Consider the following 18,779-nt stretch of genomic DNA (forward strand, 5'->3'; position numbering starts at 1 on the left):
CGCCGAACGGGCCGCGAGGAACATTGCACGGAGATGCGGCGCCAGCGTATCCGGTCGCAGCTTGTACAATTCGATGGGAAGACCATTAGGACCCATGGCCTTGCCGGAAGCGACCGAGCGTATTGCGAGGGCAATTTCTTCAGAGGTTGGGGCGGCGTCCAACGACACTCTGTCCTCCTCCGAAAGGGAAGGCAGCGCGATATCCCTAAGCAGGGCATGGGAATCCTCTTCCGAGCGGGAGGACACCGGGGAATACACCCCACGGAAATATTCTGCAAAGCAATCGACTATTTCTTCCGGTTCCGTGACACACACACCATCCAGTTTCTCAATCGACGGGACAACTCGACTCGCTCTCTCCTTTTTATCCAGCCACGCAATCAATTTCCCAGCCTTATCACCCACATCATACAGTCTCCCCTGTTGCTCTCTACTGAGGCCCCTGGCCGCCTCCGTGACGAGGGCCTTATAGGCCGCCTGCTTGAGTCGGAGAACATGTAATTTGTCATCCGTCACCCCACATTCGAGGTCGCCCTCCAACTCAGTTATTTCAGTTTCAACACGGGTCACCTCCTCCCGCTCGCGCCTCCGGGAATGGGAAATAAGGGACAGGGCATCCCCCCGAATCACCGTCTTAAATGCCTCCCATAGCGAGACCGCAGATGACACCGACCCCACATTATCATCAAAATATCGCTTAAGTGACTTAACCAACTCTGCGCGAATGGTGGGGTCACGCAGGTACCAAGGATTAATCGGGGCCACCCTACCCTCTCCCCTCGGGAGAATATCGAAGTGCAATAAGAGCGGGGAGTGGTCTGAAATACCCCGCGCCAAATGGCGCACCTCCCCGATCCTCCCCGCATGCGCCGCCGGCACCAGGACATAGTCTAGTCTTGATAGACTGCCATGGGCGCCGGAATGAAAAGTGTACTGTTTCTGCGTAGGATGTTTCAAACGCCAACAATCCACCAGCCCCAAGGCATCCAATAGGCCAGACAACCACGCTTGGGCACGGGGGAGATCCCTAGGGGGGTGACGGTCCTCAGTTCCGGAAACCACAGCGTTAAAATCCCCCCCAACCACCAGAGTCCCCTCCGGAAGACCAAGGAGGAGGCGCCCCAGATCCGCAAAGGTGGTCGTCTGCAACCCTGGCGGGACATAGACAGAAACAAAAATAATCACTCTGCCCTCCATTCTACCCACCAGAACTGTGTAACGGCCCCTGTCATCATGGAGCACCTCATCAACTTCCAACGGGAGCGAGGTCTTGGCCATGATGCCCACACCCCTTGAACCCGACGTGAAGCCCGAATGGGCCAGAAGGCGATAGCCCCGTCGGTTCATAGCACGAAAGGAGTTGCCAATGAGGTGCGTCTCCTGCAGAAAAACTATGTCAGGTGAAATTCGTTTCAGGAACTGCAGGACCACACCTCGTTTTATCCTGTCCCCCAGTCCATTAACGTTCCAGGACAAAAGACTCAGTCCCCTACCCCCCATCATAAACGAAAGCAATCACCCGTCCCACCGAGAGCACTTTGGAAATAACACGACGATACTTTTGCCTTGTGGTACAAATGAACAACACCCCACCCCAACCCAACCGCCCCAACAAAACTCCCCCCTCCCTGCACCCCTGCATGAGCCCAAACAGCCCCCCCAACTTGCAGTGTGCCTGTCGCCCCTATATAGTTGAAACTAGGAAAACCCCCTAGAGGAGGAAAGAGTACCCCTTCGAGACCCCGCACCACCTACAAAGGAGGGAGAACGAGTACAAAAAACGAGAGACCCTAAGCTTGGCCGAAAGCGGCAGCATCTTCGTCCCAGTATCAGCACCTCAGTCCCGGTCCAGTGGGCCTTCTCCTCCCGCAGCCCCCCCCCGCCATCCCGATCCCGACCCCCAGACAAAGTGTCCAGCCAGTCCCCGGCCGTTTCAGGACGGTCAAAAAAGTGAGTGCGACCATCCACCTCCACCCGCAGCCTGGCCGGGAAGAGCATGGCGTATTTTAAGTTCATGTCCCGAAGCCGCCGCTTGACGCCCAAGAAGCTCAGTCTCTGCTTCTGGACCGCTTGGGTGAAGTCAGGATAAAAGTTCACCTCCATGTTCTCCAACTTAATCGGCCCTTGCAGTCTGGAGGCTTGCAGAATCGCGTCCCTGTCCCGAAAATTAAAGATACGGGCAATAAGAGGCCGCGGAGGGGCTCCGACCTTCGGCCTTCCCCCGGGAACTCTATGAGCCCTCTCCACCGCAAAAAATTTACTCAGTCCCCGAGGCTGGAGATGGGTAGTGATCAGGTCCTCCACAAAAAGATCCGCCGCTGACTCCTCCCGTCCCTCAGGTACTCCGATGATGCGGATATTATTCCTCCGGGCCCGGCTCTCGGAATCCTCCAGGCGCCGATCCATGAGCGCACTCGCCAGACGAAGCCGGTGTACCACCTTCTGAAGGGCCGCCACCTCAGTCGTGAGGCCCGACGCGGTGTGGGCCAAAGAATCGACCCGGTCGTTGGTCTTCGAGAGATCAGCTCTCACCAGGTTGACATCAACGAGGACCGCGTCGATTTTATGCGCTAACGTGTCAAACCGCTGGCCCACCGAGGCCTTCATCTCAGCAATGGCGCCCATGACGTCTTGCAGAGTCAGATCTGTGGGCAAATCCGGGGCATCCGGGGGGCACTCAGAGGACTTGTGCGGTCCACCGGGAGATCCCTTCGGGAGGGTGTAGCGGTCCATGATGTTGGCCTGATGTGCGGCGCCACGCCGGGTCGACTTGGCCTTCAACCGATCTCCATCTTGTTTAGTGGCCATCGTCGCGGGTCTCACACCCTCACCAGCCACGCAGTAAAAAACGAGCAATCAAGGCCACGAGCTCCGGGGGGCCACCCCAGGACGGCGGAGCGGGCCACAGCAGGCAGGCAGGCAGGGTCTCCCAGCGAGGCCACCCCAACACCAAGAGCACCGCGATCCCACTTGCAAAGGGGGTGCGAAAGTGAAAGTGAAAGTGCGGGGTACGCGACTCGCCAGGCCCAGCCCGCCGTTGTTGTTCACTTTGCCACCGGGTCGCCCCCAAACGCGAATCCGGGGTCAGGAGGGAAGTAGGCCGCAAACTTCAATCTGTGCTCACTCCGGCACCCGAGGTCCGATTCGAAGACGGGAAACGGGTACCACCTCGGCTCAGGCTCACCGACACAGTTCCCTCAACCGATACAGGATGAAGTCAGGATAAACGTAGGAGGTTGCGGAGGTCCTCGGGAGCCTTGCACCTACGCGGCCATCTTGGTTGCGCGCTAGGCTCCTCCTGCCATACATCTGTTGATACCCAATAAAGCACCGGGTCTGGATAAAATCCCTGGTGACCTTTATCGGTCGGAACCCAAGATATGGGCGCCGTATCTCAGTACCTTGTTAAATTCCATTCTGTCGGGTGCGGAACCCCCAGAGTCTTGGCGTGGTGCGGAGATTGTGCCAATATATAAAAAAGGCTGCCCTTTACAACCTTCAAATTATAGGCCTATCAGCCAAATTGACATTACCCAGAAGCTGTTTGGTCGTGTAATTTTGGAGCGATTGCAGACGTGGGAGTCAGACAATACCATTCTAAGTACCCTGCAGGCGGGTTTCAGAAAGGGAATCTCTACTGTTGACCAGATATTCCGACTTCAGGTCTTACACTGGAAGACCGTGTGTTCAGAGGGTGGTAGTCTCTACCTCATCTTTGTCGACCTGAGGTCGGCATTTGACCTGGTACCGCGAGAAAACTTGTGGAGTGTCCTCCGGGCACTAAATGTTCCACCATATCTTTTGGATGCCTTGAGAAGACTCCACACAGAAAACTTCGCCCGGGTCAGATGTGGGAAACATGGAGAGTTGTCCGATCGATTCCCTGTTAACCATGGAGTCCATCAAGGATGCGTGCTGGCACCCACGCTATTCTGTTTATACATTAACGGGCTCATAAAACATCTGGAAGGTATCAAGGACACGGATACCCCAAGACTTGCCACGGGTCTGGTGCCAGCGTTGATGTTTGCTGACGACACTTTGTTGTTGTCGCGAACATCAACTGGCATCCAGCGCATCCTGGACGGTTTTGTGGATTTCTGTGGCGAAAGAGGCCTTGAGATTAATTTAGCGAAAACGAAATTTATGATCCTCAACCCCCCCAAGCACACACGTCCAAACCCAGTGCTGAATGACATTCCCCTCGAGCGGGTAAAAACGTTCGGATATCTGGGGATCATATTACAAGAAGACTTTGGATGGGGGGGACAAATCGCTAACTCTGTATTCAAACTATCCCAAACTGCAGGAGGAATCTCCAAACTTTTTAGAGGTTCGGTCTCCAAGCCTGTAGCACCAGCAATAGAAATCTACAAGACCCAAGTAAGAGCAGCTTCCATTTATGGAGCTGAACTATGGGGACATTCCAGGGCCCCTAGCCTGATGAGGACGAAAAACTCCTTTATGAGGAGTCTGCTGGGTCTGCCCCCTAGCTCTCCCTTGGTCCCTATTAGGTTGGACTTCGAGCTGATACCCATGGAAGAGGTGGTAACACTGCGTCCAGTGATATATTGGAGGAGACTCTGGTCTAATGATGAGCTGGCCTCCTATCGAGAAGAACTTAAGGGGGTTTGGCCTCTAATTAAAAATAAGAATATTCCCTGGTTGAAATTTGTGAAGGATACCTGCACCAAGATCGGCCTTCCTGATTTATGGGTCTCCCCGGAGGCCTCATGTCCGGCCGTTTCGAAGGTAAAACTGGCTGACCAGTTTAGAAATTTCCATCTCTCATGTTTGCACGAGAGCACTGGTACTCGAAGGTTGACTGCTCAGTTTCTCCTAATCAAAGATAATTACAGGAGAGAGGCATTCTTGGATTTGATTTCCCCACCGGCTGCCAGGAAGCTGTACTTCCAATTGAGAATGGGCAGTCTGCCGCTTAGGTCCTTCACCTCCAGGTGGGATGCTAATAAAATCACTGTCTGTCCGGCTTGTGGTTTTAGACTAGAGGACGAAAAACATGTTTTCTTTTTTTGTCCTATATACCACCAACAAAGGAAACGTTGGGTCAAGCCCATATGTAGAAACCTGGGATTTCGAGAGTGTGAAAAAGCTATGAGAGTCTTGAAGTACGACACCCACCCTCCAATTGTCTTTGCAGTTTCCCGGTTTCTAAACGCTATGTGGATTCAACGTAGGAAATTCTGTAACTAATTTGCAGTTTTAATATATTTTTGTAACTATTGAATGTTTTTATATTATATCTTGCAATTGTGATTTGGTTCATATATTCTAATACTGTGACTTGTAATAATCTATGTTGCTTTTATGGCCTTTTCGGCCGAAATAAAGTATATGAATGAATGAATATGGAGAATCATATATGTGGTTCACACATATACATTATATAAAACCTACTCTGCATGCTTTTACAGGGGCTTGAGTAATCCATCATACATTTTTCATTCCATTTTTATTGATAATTTTTTTAATATTCACAAAAGTGTGTGGGTGGATACTGATGGGTTTGTCTTGTGCATAGTTTGACATCTAAATTGCACATTTTACGATATTCAGATCCGTTGACATTCTAAGGATAAATAAAATGTAAAAATCATATTTTAATCAGATTGTCTGATGGGCCATTTTTTCTCTGTCAGTCACTCCGGGACCTATCAATTGCTGCGCTCAGATATAACTGCAGATCCAAGCAATATGATTTAAATGTGGTGAAAAAATGTTGCTTCAGTTGTAATTGCAACACAACACCTTCAACACAATATATACAACTCCCTGCGGATCATTTCATCGGTCCACAGGGAGTTGCAGATCTTGTGTTGAAGGTTAAAATCTGGTGGTAGGAGTGTGGAAATGTACCTCACATCCCCAAGGGCATAAGTGAGCATATTAACCCCAGCAGTGAAAAAAACTATCTTTGTGAAATGAGATCTGCAGTTCTAGATGGGGAGCCACAAATCCAATGGATGTGCATTTACATATATTGTGTATCCTAGAAACTGTTACAGGTGGCATCTTGGAACCAGAGGGCTTTTTTGATATTCACATTTTCTTTTTTTTTTTTTTTTTTTTTAACAAAAATGAGCCATCAGTGAAAGAGATGGAGTCGGAGAGATTGAGTACTTATGTTCAAGTTGTTTGGCCATATATATTGAGTCTTTGGGACACATTGGCAGAGTGGGCTTGGGGTTTCAGAGTGGAGTGCAGAGGACATGACAAACGGCCACATACTGCACTCAGAACACTATGCCAATTGCCAAATATAATTGGTTTGTGTGATACCTTGGGGATACATTACAAAATTAGTAATTGTGACTTCATACATATGGTGGAGATACGTCTGACATAGAGAATTGCTTTTTTTTTTCTAATAACATAGATTCAGGTTGAAACTTTGACATTCAATTTGGCAGAACATTGAGCCCTCCTGCTCAGTTACTTTATTTCACGTTTCTTGCCGATTAGTAATAGGTGGGCAAAAAAATAAGGGATGGTCTCAAGCAAGCATTTTAATTATTAAGTTACATTATTAAGTCCCTTGGGAACTTTTGTTCTCCACTACAGAAAAACACTGAATGTGACTGAAATTGGCACAAAGGTAGTACTTTAAACAGAGCTGTCTCTTTTTGACATTTGGTGCTCCAAATGGTTAATTGTATATTTTCTCTAATAAGTTACTAAATCTATGCAAATCCTGATGCACAAAGGACCTATTGATAACAAATTAAAAACAAAAGATAGAAGTTGATCAATCATATGAGCATTTTTTTTGTGTAACCCATTTTGACTCATAGGTGGATCTGCAGATCAATGTAATATGAGTGACAGACATTGACTGAATTATATCCAAGAGATCCTGCAAGGCAGAAACAATTGTGGGGATAGAAGTGAGCAAGCCCCAGTGTCAGGAAGGATGGCGTGGGGAAACAGAGGGCACAAGAGCAAAACATGCCCCCCAATTTTTTGTTAACAAAGTTTCTGAAGCAGGATACACAGTTCCAAATGGGAAACTGTGGATCCCACACATTTCTGCTGGCTTTGTAGATACCACAAGATACTTTGGATCTGTTGAGTTCTATAGATGGCAATGAATTAAAATATAGGAAACTCACAGTGTGCAAAAAGGCACTGTAGGCCGGACAAACTGATGCCAAAGTTACTGGTAACTTTGAGGGTGCAGAACATCTGATGCATTATTTAAAGGATAAAGTACTCCTTGCCCTATATTTTAAGGATATTGCAAGTCAGCAAGGAGTTCCATACCAATTTAGAGGAATGAGGCTGAAGGCCCAGTTCCTTTGTAAGGTTATGGAGCTCTGAAGTGACTTGCAATATCCTTATCCTGTACACTAGGGTGTACCTTATCCCATATGGTCACACCATCACCTTTCCCACAAACCATTGAAAACCTTGGTGCATACCTCTTCCATATAAAGGGCAAGCATGTTTGTAAATATGAAGAATGAAAATAAAAACTCAAGTGCAAAATTAAACACATAAAAAACCTGTTAAATGTTTGATATTAGAAACCATTCAATAGAAGTATTTTTTTATGAAAAAAAACTACAGTAGCATGGATTGTGTAGAAACATGCAGAGAGATTATGTCTTTTCTCTAAGGAGTGTAAAACATAAACATATTCCCTCTGCTTGTCATTGATAGCTAATAAAATAGAGCAGATGAAAGAAAAGCAACGTTCCGTTTTTGTAGCTTTAAACAGCTGCTTCAATTATGATCAGTGACCCGACCTGCCTTTCCCCTGGCCTTCTTGCTCTGGCAGCAGGCATGGTGACGTCAGAACTTGACTGTAATAATTTACAGTATTAGAGTACTGCCATCTTTTCTTTATAAGCAGCGACTGAGTGTGTCACAAGTCGCCGATTATAAATAAATTAGACTGCCGTTTCTACAGGGATTACAGAACCCCATGTATTATAAGGTGGATAAAAAGGATCCACTAGGAAATGGGGAATTGAAGAAGAATTGGTCATTCCGGGACCAATTCCTCATGTAATTCCTAATTTTTCCTGATCTTTCACTTGGAAAGGTTGTCTGTTTTCAGCAACCAGAACCCAGTGTGAAAGTAGAAAACAATTAATTCCAGAGGAGCGGGTAACTGTTGTCAATGGCCCTTTTAGAATTTAAAGGTCACTCTACTTTAATAGCGGAAAAAGGGACCTCCACATGATTTGCTCCTGTTGGAATTTGGTCATGTGGCTGCTGACATAAAATGGATGTTACTAGCTTAAGTTATGCTTTCCCCTCCCTCTAAATTAAATATGGTTGTAGGGGACTTTATGATCAAATGTCAGATACACGAAAAATGTATAGGAAATCTTAATTGTGTGCCTGCTAATTTTCTAAATCTTTTAAATCAAAATATGACTTGGCAATATGAATTTGAGCATAGTCTGTTACTAAGTAATGCTTTAATCTGAGTTTCAAAAATGTAGTATCCTTGATTAATTAAATTGATTGTACAGACAAAGCAAATTTAGGTCACGTAGGCTGTCTTTTACTTATGTGCCATGTTGTCCTCATGGATTCCGTTTAAATTCTTATGATTCCGTTTACATTATACTCTGTGGAATGGTTACATGAAATGTAATTTGAACATTATTAAATGTTAATTGTGTGCCCTTGATAGTGCACATTGTAGTCATTATTTCAGTTTTTGTCCTTATTTTGTCCTTATTCTGAAAGAGGGTGTAATTCTAATTTAAAACATATATTCGGAGTTGCAGTTACAGACAGGCAGTTTGGCCCCTGTGCGACTGAAAAAAGGATTTTGTCAGTTATGAAACTCAAACTGTGATTAAGTACCATGTTAACGAATCGCAATTTGGTTTTGTGCCGAAAACCGATTCGTCAATAATAGCGAAGCAGGATCATATGTATTAATGTTTTGACACCGAATTCTAGTCACAAAACATTAATAATTTACCAGCTAAAGAAGTGCAGTGGTAATGGATTCCCAAACGAGAATGAGTCCCCTGGGGACACCTTCCCTTTTGTGAATGCAAAAAGAAAGTTTATTTAAGAGTAGGCAGTGGTTACATGCAGCCCTGTTTCCCTTAAAGGAAATGAGCTGCATGTAAAAAAAAAAAGTTTATTACAAAACTATCACTGATATGGTGGTCGGCTGACCCAAGCAGGTCACCATGCCAGTGAGGATGGCGATTCCTAGCGGTTCGCAAATTGCAGCCTAACTCATTCATATTTATGAGGTAGTTTGACTTGCGACCCACTGGGAATCGCTAATTTAAAATTCAAACTTACATACGTTATAAATTGCCATTTCCAAATTGCGATTTAGTAAAAATAGCAATTTGGAAATCAATTATTAATTTTGCTACATATGGCCCTAATAATGTCCCTCAACCACATTTCTAGCTTACAGATAAGGGTGTATGTTTTAGAAATGTTCAATTTAAGATTATTTGTAAATAAAGAATAAATCATGTGTGTCCGGAACTCGGGGGGGGGGGGGGCGCACCGATATAGGACTATGCCACTGATCTTTTGGGGGAAAAGCCTCACCTGCATGTACTGGCCAAACACCAGACTTGCACCACGACACCACGAGGCTTAGTTGAAGGCTATGATGTGTGGAGTTGGGAGAAGCAGTGCTGGGAGCAGTACCTAATGTGGTTTAGTGGTTCTGACCATGAGCAGTGCTTCTTCAGTCTTCCTGGTGAAAGCAATCCAAGCTCTCTCAACCTGACTGGCTTGATGTGGGGCTGCTCCCTCTTACCCACCTGAGTAATGCAAGTGGTCATTGAGGAATCTGAAGTCTGTAATGCCTTGCACCACAGTGCCTGTGCATAGCTTGGGCCCAGATTAAAGAGAAATTGTTAGGCAGATCAGAAACAACGTGAATGCCATCAACGTGTTGCTTACTCCACACTAGATAAGTCTTAAATTACGGTGTAACCCTTACATATGCATGAGAAATTTTATTTACATCTAAAGCAGACAGTGATCTATTTTTTTTTTATTTACCACATTTTAGAAAAACTGTAATATGTGCGGTTTAGACTTGGGTGGCAGCTACTCTTTCAGTCCTAGGGAAAACATCGCTTACAACGCTGTCTCCCCAATGCAGTACCATTACAACCCGGTCGTTACAACGACCGCGTTGTTACCACGCGTGCCATTACATCGCAAGTCGTTTCCACAACCTGCTGTAGGGGGGACGCTGGTGCTGGATTTTGAATCCAACACCTTCCCTGCTGTTGCACAAACTGGAGTAGGAATAGTAAATAATACTATTCCTAAATCCAGCACACCCCCTACAACAAGTCGTTGAAACGACTTGCGATGTAATGGTTTGCGTGGTAACAACGGGGTGGCGTTGTAAAGGAATGCGTGAACAATGCATTTGTTGTAAACAGCTATATTCGTCCTAGGTCTTTACCACTACATTAGATCTCAATAAACTCTTCCTTACTGTAGTCTGTGTCTTATATAGAGTTGGCAAAGCCGTCTAGTGCCATCTTTGTCATACATGGTCATACCCCTGCACAATCGCCAAGTCATCCACCAAACTATTTCAGTTGAATACAGAAGTGATCTTGATTTTCTTTCCTTGCAGTTAGAAAATGGATTGAACTATGAACAATTATCACAGTGGACAAGAGCAGATATGATGAACTTAATAAATGTCGAAGTGTCTCTGCCAAAGTTCAAGATGGAAGAAATGGATGACCTCACACAAACCCTGGGTGGCATGGGAATGAGTGATGCTTTCAGCAGGGGGAAAGCTGATTTTTCAGGGATGTCTGAAAAAAATAACCTGTGTGTCTCCAAAGTATTGCACAAGGCCTATGTAGAGGTGAATGAGGAGGGCACCGAAGCAGCAGCTGCTACTAGTGTGGGCATAGTAGTAACATCAATGCCAGTCACTGTCAAGTTTGAGGCAGATCATCCTTTTATATTCTTTATTCGACATAACAAGACAAAGAGTATCCTCTTCTGTGGAAGATTCTGTTCCCCGTAGGGTGAGAACTTTCTCTGTTCAAAATGTCACCTTCCCAGTTAAGAGTCTAAACAATGTGCAATGTGTACTATTTCAACACATGCTTTACACAGTGGTCTAAAGAAAAAGTAAACTTAAGATTTGCATTACCATTCTTATTGCTGACAGATAACAGAATACAAACTTGGTGTTGTTCGTGTATGAAATTGTCTCTGCAAAATAAAGAAATTTTAGGGAATAAACTGTACACGCTTCTCATTTTTATATATTGTCGATTAACGCCTGGCTCCAAAAGGTTCAGTTAATCCTGATCAATTCACTGTGGGTTTATGGGTTTAGAAGTGGTCACTATACTGACCTTGATAGGAAAGAGAAACAATTGGTCCAAATCATAAAAATATGTTCTGAGGCAAATGGGAAATAACCAGATTGTCATAGGGTTGTACAAAACATGCTTATATTATGGGCCTTATTTATGAGAAGTGATGCATTGCTGCATGAAAACAGAATTGCGCCCCTTCTCAGTGTGCCCTCCTTGTGACATGATGGATGCGTCATATTTACTGTATGACGCATCATGTCGCGACAAGTTACAGATACGTCAGTATTTCTGACGTATCTGTAGGCGCAAAAGTGACGCAACTCTAGCAATGTGTCCTTTCACATGGTGCAAGCCCCATGTGAAAGGGCCTGCGTCAGCCTTACGCCTACTGTGAGGCAGGCGTAAGATATTGACGCAGTGGCGTCCTAGAAGTGGCGCACAGAAATCCCATAGATTTCAATGCTCCACTTCTATGAGGCTTTTTAGCAGGGGAACGTCTACCCTTCATACATTATAACTGGCACACATATAATGTGGCACTGGGGTTTAATAAGTGATGCATCTGCCTAGCTGCATCACTTTGTAAAAAGGGCGCAACATGGCACATTTTTTACTGCCAGTGAGTCAAAAACAGTGATGCACCGGCTTTGTAAAAGTGACGCAAGGCCTCATAAATAAGGCCCTTTGTCTTTAGGTTTGCATCCGCGTATCAAATTGTTTAAATTAGGCTGACATAATTATGTAGCATCAACCAACAGAAAGCCTTCTGATCATCTTTAAATTTGAGGCAAGAGTTACATAGGTATAGCAATATTCCTGATTTATTCTCACTGCAAAAAAACAACAAAAAACAAAGCAAAGTAAGTGCTTCAGTTTTCTCAGATATTAAAGATCGTTCGGGTTACATTGCAGTTCATTGTGTTTTTGCCCACTGTATCACTCCAGACAGAGACCAGCTCTGTACAAATCAGTTTTTATCCTACCCCAATCGAAACAGTCCATCTCAAACTGGGCTTAACTTGAACTGACTATCGAGAGGATGCATGTGCATGAGAGAATGCGTACCTGGATAGGAATCTTTTACAAAGAGTGAAAGATGTATGACGCAGATACTATTACCAATAGTTTCAAGAACATAAAGTAATTAGTGACCATTAGAGACCTGCCAATAAATACCATTTGCCCCAAACATCACTGGTTTCAGAGGGATAATTCCATAGCAACAATGCCCATAACACCAACAATCTTCTCCTAAATGATTGGACTCAGGCTCAAAGAATAAGGAATAATGACAGTTTTGAGGACTCTATCTGGATAAAGCCAATGAAGTGCAGCTTGAATTATGTGGCATATTGAGTATTATGCTCATATCAGGGCATAACTGACACACTTAGGCCATTTATTGCAACTAACAAGTAAGTGATGGAAGGAATGTTGGAATTCATTTCAGCCGCTCAAGACCACTTCACAAGTTGATCTTTTGCCACTGTTCAACTCTAAACAGAGTTCAACCACGTGCAATTCAGCCTTGGTTCTGCTCCAATAGGAACAATTCAGCTGAACTATCAGGCCACATCTCCATCAGACACGAAAATAAACAACACTAGTCTGCTGTTGACCTTCTTGGGCCTCATCAGTGAGTTGAAGCTTGAGTTTCCTAGCACAGTGAACATTGACCCTCATCAGGTCATTCCCGTTGCACAATGAGGTAATAGATGGATATCTTGAATTAATGTCAGCCACTGGTAATTGCTCAGGACCTCACTCGAGTTCATCGTTTTTTTTTCCATTTTGCCAATTTTACTACTGAATATCAATATGAGGATATCGGCATACTAGAGTATCAAGGATAGAATAAAGAGGGGAAAAATATCGAAAGGTAGGTGCATATAGTGAAGTATATGTTTACTATTCCTAACTCCACATCTACGTACCTTAAAGATATACACACCACATAAGTACATATATGTGGAGTTAGGTATAGATAATCTAGACTTGCCTGTCAATATTTTTTTTTGTTATTCTGTCTTTGATATTTATTACCCTAAATAATCTGACTTTGATATTTAGTATGCACACCATTGTACCATTCTAGATAGAGACAAGCCATTTGCAAATCCATCTTTATCCTACCACTGCTGTCCAGCCCAAACTGCCAAATCAGGTCCCCTTCAACATATAAGTGATGGAAGCAGAGGTGAAGGATTGATTGTAATGCAGCTTGGTGATTAGATCTTTAAATTTGTTTTTGAGTGTACCAGCCCACATGATGAGACCAGAAGTTATTTTCATTTTTGGCAGGTTTTACATTTTTTCTTTTTTTTTTTAACATTTTCAATGAGTACCAATGCTGCAATACCACACGTTTTCATTGCTGCATACATCACAATAACAAACCAAAGCTGAATTATGAAGTACACAAATTTGACCACCTCTATTTCGGGTTTTTCTTTTCCACCCTCATCTCTGCCCACATTTATATACAGTGTACGAACATCTTCTGTTGACATCTTATCTAGTCAGTATCTTCTGATAAAGAGTCTTACTGCAGGGATCGCAAATGTTTCCCCAATACGAATTCCACTTTCCCCATAATCGTGTCCATTTTTTAGGGTATCTCCTATGCACATATACTGATTTTTCAGTCACCATTAAGTCGTCCATATCTCGACACCATCTACCCACCATGGGGGTCTGTCTGGCACCCCATAATTGTGCTATGTTCCTTTTCGCTAATGTCATTCCTAACGCCACACAAGTTTGAGCCGCATGATTAAGATCAGTCGGCTCCCAGATGTTGAGTATACATCTTTTTGGTTCCGGTTCAATCGCTATTCCTGTTACCTGAGAAATTGTGTGCATGATTGCTTTCCAGTACACGGTTATTTCTACGCATTGCCAGATTGTATGCCAAAATGTGCAGTGTTCTCCACACTGCCGGAGGCAAAGTGATGTGTCTATCTTGTGTAATTTGTACAACAGTGTTCTGGTATAAGACGTGCGGTGTAGAACCTTCAGTTGTATTAGCTTGAATCTGGAGGGGATCGCTACTTCTTTAGGAGACGCCAGTGCTTCCTGCCAGTCTGCCTCATCTAGTTCACCCTGGTCAGCCTCCCATCTAGTTTTCAGGATTACTGTTGGGTCTGGTTGATTGTTGATTATTTTCTTATAAGTCAATGAGATGGCTCTTTTCGTCATATGATCAGTGAGGAGTCTATCTTCTAGGGGTGACGATTCTGGTAGTTGCGTGCCGTGTGGGATCAATGTCGTGAGTACGTGTCTAATTTGCATGTATCTGTAAGCCTCCAAGTTTGGTAGGCCATAGGATTGTTGTACTTGTGGAAACTGGGTGGTCTCACCTTTTTGCCATAGGTCCCCAATCTTTGAGATGCCTATTAGGTCCCATTGCCTAAAGCCCTTGGTATTGCGTAACTTGCCTAATTTTCTCGTGTCCCACAGTGGCGTCGCCTGCGTCAGGACTCCCTCCCATCCCAGCTCTCATTGCGCCTCATGCCAAATCCTGATTGTGTGCGCCGTCGGCCCTGTTAGATTCTTTGTTTTGTTTTTATTGTATAGTTCCCCCAGCATTTCGTTCATACCTAAGAGATGTCTGTCCATGCGGTAAGCCAGTTCCTCCTGAGCAGCGTGAAGCCATTGATTTATTATCGCCAATTGAGATGCCTAGTAGTATGTTTTGATAAGGGGGAGCGCTAGGCCTCGATCTAACCAGCTATTGACCCGCTTATGCAAAGCAATACGGGTTGCCTTACCATCCGACAATAGTTTATTCACTTCATTGTTAATTGCTATGAATTGTGTCGGTGGGACTGGAAATGGCGTATTTTGTAGGATATAGAGAAATCTAGGAAGCGCCATCATTTTAAAGAGGGCTGCCCTACCTAAAAATGTGAGTGGTAGGGACCACCAGTGGAGTACACCTCGGCAAAAGCGCCGTTGGCCTTTCCGCCTCCGGTGTTCTGGCGCCTCAGCTGCGCCTGTGCCCCGTGTCTTTGTTCGTAGTGGCCGGTTTCATGACATTTTCTGCAATAAAGAGTGTGTCTTGATACGTTATATAAATACCGAGGTATTTAAACCCTTCCTGAGCTATTTGTATGTCACAATTGCTTGGGAGTCGTGGGGTATCCCCCGAGAGTATGAAAATATGTGATTTCGTCCAGTTTATAGTGTATCCTGACACTAGCCCAAAAGCCGCACAAATATACAGGAGGCAGTTAAGGGAGCGGGAGGGCGAGGCCAGATATAGGAGCACATTATCGGGATAGAGCGAGATGCGGTCCTCCCAGTCCAGTGTCCACTTGAGCCCACGGATTACCGGGTCTTGCCGAATCCATGCCACCAGTGGTTCTAGTACAATTGAAAATAATATCGATGATAAGGGACACCCCTGCCTTGTCCCTTTACCCAACGGGAAGGTTGCAGAGATGTGCCCATTTGCCACCACTTGTGCCATTGGCTTTGTGTACAATAGTTTCACCCATCGTATGAATTTGGGTCTGAAGCCCAAATGATGGAGGACCGCGAACAGAAAGGGCCATTCGACCATGTCGAATGCCATTCGTGCATCGAGAGAAAGAATGATTGCATCCTCTTCGATAGTGGAACTGCGTGCCAGAACACTATGGAGCCTCCGCAGATTCAATGCCATATTGCTTTGTGGCATAAATCCCGACTGATCCGGGTGGATCACCGTTTCTAAATATGGTTGCAGTCGTGTTGCCAGCGCTTTTGCCAATATCTTTGCTTCCGCATTGATAAGGGAGATAGGTCTGTACGACAGGCAGTTGTGTGGAGGTTTGCCAGGCTTATGTATAGCTACTATCGTTGCCAGGCGTTGATCTCTAGGAAGTTCGCCCTTAACCAAACTGTCTGTGTACATATTAAGGAGGTGAGGTACAATAATAGCAGTTGTCTATTTATAGAATTCAACTGGAATTCCGTTGGATCCCAGGGCTTTACCTGTATGTAAGGCTAATATTGCCCGAGTCAGTTCATCTTGCGTGAGATCTGTCTCCAGGGGTTGTGCTGCCTCTTAGGTTAGCCTTGGCATTTTAATATCTTTTAGAAAGTCTATGTTCTCCTCCACTGTGGTAGTGGCTATGGGTGTATATATGTGCTCATAATGGGTCGCTAATTTGTCGACTATGACCTGTGGGTCTGAGATCGTCACACCTTGTATTTCTAGCTGCGCCATCTACTGGCTTTTTCCTTTTTGTCCAGCCAGGCCAGTAGCTTTCCTGACTTATCACCTTGTTCGTAAATGGTGTGCTGCGTGGCCGTGAGTCTGGATTTTGTTTCCTCCCACACATAGGTTTTATATTCCTGTTGTGCTAACTGAAGCCCGTGGGTGGTGCCCTCGTTAATATTGGAGGCGTGATCCGCTTCTGCCCTTTCTAACTGGTGTTCTAATGCTTGGATTTGTTTTTGTTGTGTCTTATGATGTGTCACCAATGAGATAGCCTGGCCACGTAGGACTGTTTTGTATGCTTCCCAAAGTGTCGTTGGTGCCGTTACTGAGTGAACATTTTCCTCAAAGTACCGTTTCGTGGTTATGATGAATTTTTTCTTAATTTCTTAATTCTTTAAATAGTGTGGGTATATTGGGAAGAATCTGCGTCTACCCAGGATGAAGGAAGCATAGGTAAGCAATACTGGTGAGTGGTCCTATATACCCCTAGGCAGGTTGCTATATCTAGTACACTCTCCATCCCCGCCACCAGCGTAAATATATAATCAATTCTTGACAGACTGTTGTGTGCCCCTGAGTGGAAGGTATATTGGTGCTCGTGTGGGTGCTTGGTCCTCCAAACATCCGTTAATTCAATCGCGTTAATAAAATCCTTCAGTCTGGGATTGGGGCTGCCGAAGTCCCTGGGGGGTTGGCTATCCATGGGTGCATCAATGACTGAAATGAAGTCCCCCCCCATAGTAAGTTCTCCCTGCGGAAGTGCGAGCAGGAATTTGCCTAGGTCTGGGAGGGTGGAGCGGTGTAAACCAGGTGGGATGTAGACCGATACCAGATTATATGGTTTCCCTTCCCATTGGCATGCGACTGCGGAAAATCTACCCTGGTTGTCTGTCCAGGACTTTATTATTATTAAGGGGCATCGTTTCTGTATTAGGACTCCTACTCCTCTAGAGCCTGAAGTAAAGTCGGAATGCACTGCCATTTTGTATCCCCATCTGTCTAGGGCCTTACAGGTGGAGCCTGTCAGGTGCGATTCTTGTAGCAATGCCACCGCCGGTCCCTTTCTCTTGACATATTGCAGGACCAAACCCCTCTTTATCTTGTCCCCCAACCCATTCACATTCCATGACATCACGGTGAGGTGTATGAGTCTTCCATTATTGTTTATAGTTTGTGTGTTGTCGACCATCATTGGATACGTTTGTAGTCTTGTGCTTGATTACCTCGTTATGGAGCGTGTATTTGTTGTGAAGCGTGTATGCGTTACTGTTAGTTCGTATTGTCACGTGGTCCGTGGTATGCAGCTGAACCAATTCAAACAACAACCCCTGTAACTGATCCCTACCCCCCTCCCACCTTCCTGCTTCCCTGCCCGGCGGATTCCAAACTACCCACCTCCCCAACTGAGCAGAGTGCGTAGTCCCCATAACTTTGTACTTGCGTGCTGAGGGGGAGAGGCAGTCGCGACCAGTCTCGGTCCCTCCCTACGTGCCATGGCATGTCCACGGCAGCATTCAGTGACATCGTCACCGTAGTCCACCAGCATCTGCATTAGCATCATCTCTATTTTCGAGGTGAGGTCTGTTTCCCAGTTCTGCATCGAAGTTGACGCACTCCGCTCATATTTTGAAAACCTTTTCCTGCTGGGGATTGCCCTGGTTCTGGTACCTGTGTCTGATCGATTCAGTCTCAATCTGAGTCTCCCTGTACGTTCTGGGTCGTTTCATCACCAGTTGTTCTCTTGTGTGGTGATTACGGGTCTGTTGACCTCTGGGCCGCTTGTCTGTGTCTCTGTTCTGATCTCCGGGGCTCCTGGGCTTTGCGCCATCCTTCTAACCAGTTCAAGGCTTCCTGCGCTGACGTAAAGATCCAAGTCTTTCCCTCCACCTCAACTCTCAGTTTCACGGGGAAGAGCATTGCTTATTTGAGTTCTCTATTGCAGAGCTCTTTCTTCACCTCCAAGAAGTCGTGCCGTTGCTTTGTCACTAGCGCAGTATAGTCTGGGTACATCGCTATCTTGCTGTTGTCAACCAGTAGTGGGGGTGCTATACGTGCTGCCTGCAGGATAGCGTCTCCGTCGTGGAAGTTGAAGATCCGAGCAAGGATAGGCCTGGGTGGGGCTCCTGGCTTTGGCCTCCCACCCGGTAGTCTGTGGGCGCGTTCCACCGAGAAGACGTTAGATAATCCTTTTGGTTGCAGTTGAGTTGTTATGAGTTCTTCCCCAAAGAGGTCTAGAGCCAGACCACGCACACTTT

At 45.4% G+C, this 18,779-nt stretch overlaps 1 protein-coding gene across 2 annotated transcripts in view; it reads left to right on the top strand.

The window, feature by feature from the left end:
• The window catches only part of LOC146822957 (serpin B10-like), a 273,400-nt gene that overhangs the window by 202,654 nt on the left and 51,967 nt on the right, over positions 1–18,779 (top strand). The window contains exon 8 of one of the 2 annotated variants that reach the window (XM_085607114.1): positions 10,613–11,238. The exons of the other annotated variant lie outside the window; for it this stretch is intronic. Within the exon in view, the coding sequence (XP_085463240.1) occupies positions 10,613–11,017 (405 nt within the window). The 3' untranslated portion in view covers positions 11,018–11,238. Of the gene's footprint in view, positions 1–10,612; positions 11,239–18,779 lie in introns of those variants that run through there. 2 annotated transcript variants of the gene reach the window in all.

This window comes from Triturus cristatus, chromosome 5_2 (genome assembly GCF_964204655.1).
Source record: "Triturus cristatus chromosome 5_2, aTriCri1.1, whole genome shotgun sequence".
Lineage (NCBI taxonomy): Eukaryota > Metazoa > Chordata > Amphibia > Caudata > Salamandridae > Triturus > Triturus cristatus.